The sequence below is a fragment of the Nestor notabilis genome, unplaced genomic scaffold, assembly GCF_000696875.1.
Source record: "Nestor notabilis isolate BGI_N333 unplaced genomic scaffold, ASM69687v1 scaffold35502, whole genome shotgun sequence".
Lineage (NCBI taxonomy): Eukaryota > Metazoa > Chordata > Aves > Psittaciformes > Psittacidae > Nestor > Nestor notabilis.
This window is the reverse complement of record NW_009919374.1, coordinates 26,581-31,621: the sequence shown is the minus strand read 5'-3', so window position 1 is coordinate 31,621 and position 5,041 is coordinate 26,581. Positions and strand designations below refer to the sequence as shown.

Genomic DNA, 5,041 nt, shown 5'->3' with positions numbered 1-5,041 from the left:
TGGGGCAGCTTTCTTTCTCTGCCGCCGTACTTTGCGCTTGGCGGCGGGCAGAGGGGCTGAGCCGTGTGCTTCCGCGGGGTGCGCGGGCAGAGCTCCACTGGGAGCCTTCACCGGGCCTTGGTGCACCTGGCTGTAGCCCTAGGCGGTGCTGTGCCAGCCATCGTGCCCTCTGCTTACGTGGGCGCATAGCCTGACTGTATGGGCTGATCCAAGCGTCTTCTTTCAGCAGAGTCTCTTGGGGTACTTAGTGCTAGAAGCTGGCAGAGTGCTAACGTGTTTTGGTCTTTGTTTCATTCTGTTGTCCCCTAAAGGAAAAATGCCAGCTGCGGGACGAGAAGTGCAGGCCGTGCCACATCCACAGGCACTGGGGGGATGTGGCGATTCTACACTGAGGACTCTCCAGGGCTCAAAGTGTAAGTTGGATGTATGGGTGGTGGCAGGCATGGGGGCCGTGTGTTTCACCTGCTTCTGTAATCTTTCAGTCTTTGAACCAAGATCAGTGTTTCGGTCTGCATGGGGAAGCATGCTGAATTGATGGATGCTTAGATAGATTCAGGACAAAGTATTTTACTTAATCTGTAAGCCTGGAGAGGTAGTTTTAATGTTATAATGGCTTTAAGAAGGTAGGTACAAGTTATATTTTGTAATTGCCTAGTCTGACCTTAAGTGGTTATTAAAGACTGTAAGCAGTCCCTTTAAAGTTAGGAAAGGTTACTTGTCGCAATGCATTTAGGCATCTTTGTGTATGGTTTTGCTCTCTTTTAATAAAAAGCTTTGGGTTTTTTTCTTAATGTAAAGATACTTTGGTTCTGCACCCTCCTGTTTCCCACCTGTTTTTGAAAACAGGTCTGATATGCCACATGCTTGCAGAATCTTAGGTGTTTTTATTGAAGAGCTAAGATAGATTTTTTTAGCTAACCTTGCAAAGCAAATAGCATTCTGGTATTTTGTATATCTGTTTTTACAAGGTGACCATTCCAAGATCATGGTCAAATAATGGTGGTAGTGTCCCTTAAGCTGTAAAGAGAGTCTATGTTTTTACTTTTTGTCTGGTTTGAGTCAATGAGATCAGTTTCCCAAACGGCTTTGCAGCCTGATACTTGGATAACAAAGGTGGAAGATGTATTTCAGCTGATGGGTGCATGCTAAGTCATTCCCTGAGTGGGTGTTTGTGCTTCCTGTAAAGTTATACTTCATCGCCTCTTGTTCTTGCTGTGTTGAAGAGACTCAGGACACTCAGGAATATCCCTATTGCTTGTGGTTTTTTTTATAGAATCCGTTAGTATTTTATTTTGGAGCTCTTCAAGGGGGCTGCTCTTGACTGCGCAAACTGAACATCTGGGGAAGAGCTGGTGATGGTCTAGTTAGTGATTGTGCCATGGGTAATCCTTCTTCTGATGCTCTTATGTGTTTTTTCATATTCATACATGCTTGACTTTAAAAAACAAAATCTACAGCAAACCATCAAAGTAGTGGTGTTCTGCTGCTGCAGAAAGGTTTTTCAAAGGTTTTGCTTTCTCCATTCTGAATCCAAAGAGGAGACAAGTCTGAGAAAAGAAAAAGCCAATGAGCAATAATAGTGTTCTAGAACAAATCCGTGCAGATACACAGATAGCTTTGGTGTGGTGTTTGGTCCACTAAAGCTCAATTGAAAAAAAAAAATAATAAAAGCAAACTGAGAAAAAAACAGAAGTGCTCGTATCATTAGGTAGATTTTTGTTTTTATTTTTTAAGATCTATGATAGAAGCTGTTGAAGCAGCTTTACCAGTTTCAGTAAGTTTCCTTGTGAATCCTTTGGTATCACTTTTGATGTTAAGTGGCCACTTAATTGTTCTAGTCTTCAGTACAAGCAGATCAGCAAGTAGATTTTCCCTTCTGTTTAAGTTGCAACACAGTGGTTCCAAATCTTGGGGATTTAGAACACTGGAAGTGTTGTTGGGGGGTTTTTGGTGTTTTGGTTTGGTTTGGTTTAGTTGTTTGTTTTTTTTTTTTTTTGTTGTTGTTGTTTGCTTGGTTGGTTGAGGATATTTTTGCAAGCTGCTATGGGTAGCTGTATGGGCAGGCTCTTAAGAGAAGAAACAAGTCCGTAAAAGTGAGTTGGTTTCACAAATCACACTAGATGTAACACCTTCTGAACCATGGCTTGGGAGCAGCATTCTTTCTCACAGATTTCCATGCATTTTTCTATGCATGTTTTTTCTATAACAACCAATTGTTATGTTCTTTGTCCTGTTTGGTAGGTTTAAAAGTAAAAACAGGTTATGGAGGGGTTGTGGTTGCCTCAGTAAAGTGCTTCAGCTGAAGTTTTTAAAAATGTTTGTGATTGCTACTGCATAAAGCAGTGTGAAAGCTTAGCATGATGGTGTTTCGTTTTTCTCCTGATGCTGTTCAAAATATGGGCTCTTAAAATTACTATGAAAAAGAACCAACATAAACCCACCTGAGAACAGGTTATTTCATGCTAGTTAGGATTTTATATTGTGCATAATTATATTTTAGTCATATAGTATCTGTACTCAATATCAGAAACAGAGTATGTTGAACAAGCAAGTTTGATTTGCCTCGGGAAAGTACCTTTGTCTGTAATACCAGATGCTACAATATAGGTATGCCTTTAAAAGTAATATTAGCAAAAGGAAGCTGTGCGGAATCTGGTTGAGAGTGGGATACAATATTTTTCTCTTAAAAACTCAGATCGAGCATTTTATACTTTGCAAAGAAGACTAAACCCAAACTTGTTGCCTTTTCTGTGGTTCCTGTGTCTTGTTTCAGGCTTTCGTGCTTGAAGAGCTATTGGCGGTGTTTCCTGTGGGTAGAGAGTCAAATTGGGCTTGTGATACAGTACACAACCTTATGAAAGACATTCTGAGAATGGACAGTGTCAAATCTTAGAGGTGCCTGAATCTGTTTAAACTGCATGGTGTGCTGAGAAGATTCAGGTGTATGGAGGAGAATGGCAAGGTTTCAGCAGGTTGTCTTTGGGATTGGAGGAAATAAGATACATGTCAGTATTGGAAAGCTGTTTATTTTGTCATCTGCATCTTAACCCAAAACAACTAAACAGCCACTAAACATACAAACAACCCTCCCTTGTTCATTTCTGTGTTGCTCTGTTCTGGTTAGTGGTGGTCCTTTATTCCCGTGTGCCTTCGTCAGAGTAGCTTGCATGTTGCTACTACTAAAGGTTCAAAGGAATTAAATAATAATTCAGGTAAAGGATAAGATTTTGGGCACCTGATATCATTGCGATTTATATTATGGAGAACATAAACTTCAAATATGTATAAAACAATGGGGATCGAGAAGTACATTCTGTTACTTGGTGAAACATGCTCCTTGGTAGGGGTTGCTTATGTAGTCAATGTGTGTGTGTGTATTTTATTTTGCATGTTTTGTCACTGGTTTATTTGATAAATGCTTTATGTCTGTTCAGGGTTCTCCATACCCTGATAAGGCTATGGCAGATAATAATTGAGTTTTAAAACTCAGTATAAGAATACAGTTACGAACGTTTGAATACGTGGACCATGATCTCAGAAAAATGTTAGTAAATTGTTTCCATCCATTTTCAGCTTCTTTCTAACTTTGTATTCAAGTAACACCTGCTTATGAACAGTAACCTGGAGGATAGTCCAGGCTGGATAACAGAATTCGTGTTGAAAATCAGAAGTGAGATTATATGCAGTGAGTGGTATGAAGCAGTGTTGAGTGCATGTAATTGTGTAAAAGTGCACCTAATTTTGTCTCAGCACAGCGTGAAACAGCCGATTTAGTCTCTCGACATGCTAAGATTAAACTGGCTTTTAAAAACATCACAGTTTCTAAACAATGTATAATAATGGGAAGGAAAAAGGTTAATAAATTTGTTATTTTATACATTTTAGGTAATGTTTTAATGATGGAGTGAACTTTGTCAATCTGTATATCTTTCTGAAGAAAACAAAGTCCTTGTCTCTCACCCACTGTTGCCATTGTTTCCAAAAGAAATCAAACCTCTGAAAAAAACAGCTAATTCGAATCTTACGCCAAAATTTTACTAGCCGCTAGAGGACTCTGTTGGTTTTTGAATCTGACTACATCTCTGCTCAGGTGGCTATCTGAGTGGTAAATACAGAAGATAATTTACCAGAGATTGTTTTCACAACATTGAGTAATAATGAACCATTAATGGATTTAAAATGAGTGATTTTTATTTTTTTTATTATTATTTTGTGCTTTATAGTTATGTAACAGGGTGTGTAAAACTATCTTTTAAATGGGCAGCAGCAGTTTTTGATAGAGATGTATATCTCATTTCTATGTACTTTAAGGTATTTCTGTGGGAATGGAATAAGATTTTTCGTACAGTTGTTTATGAACTGATGAGTTCATTTGGCTGATAATGACTGGCCTTTAGACAAAGCAAACTTTTTTTTTAATGTTAATTCATTTTTTTTTTTCTTTATTTTTAGTGGGCCTGTTCCAGTTTTGGTCATGAGTCTTCTTTTTATTGCTTCTGTGTTTATGCTGCACATCTGGGGTAAATACACTCGTTCATAGACTCAGCTGCCAACTTAAAGCATACATCTTGGACCAAAAATATGGTGGATCCTGGTTGTTGTTGGAGAAGGACTGGGGAAGCTTCCTATCACCTGTTGAAGTCCTGTCAACTTTGGCTCTAATACTGAATTAATTTCTCATTCGCTATTTGGACAGGTTTAAAGTTTGTCATGGGTCATTTTATATTTGTATCTGTACGCTTAGAATACAGGAATTGCAATAAAAGTTGTGTATGGAAATGGAAAGAGTTTTAACTGTATTTTTTCCTGCTATTCCAACATACCACAACTAAAACATTATACTTGTGACTTTCATATATAACCATATTTCAGAGTAAATGCCATTTGACAGTTCAAACCAGATTCTTCTATATTGTACATCGCTATATAATTTTATGTGAGAAGGTCTTTGGTTGGTTGGGGTTTTTTTTGGGAGTGCGAGAGGCAAAATCGGGTGCACAAACACACAAAGGAGCAAACATGTTTGTTGAAATGAAACTGA

The 5,041-nt window shown here is 38.5% G+C and overlaps 1 protein-coding gene across 1 annotated transcript; it reads left to right on the top strand.

Annotated features, from left to right (window-relative positions):
- Nucleotides 1–311: 311 nt before the first annotated feature.
- SEC61B (Sec61 beta subunit) lies at nucleotides 312–4,785 on the top strand (the record flags this gene model as incomplete). The annotated part of the gene is made up of 2 exons (XM_010010193.1): nucleotides 312–413; nucleotides 4,453–4,785. Coding segments are annotated over 2 exons (190 nt in total), but the record flags the coding sequence as incomplete, so codon positions are not given.
- Between the last annotated feature and the right edge of the window lie 256 nt (nucleotides 4,786–5,041).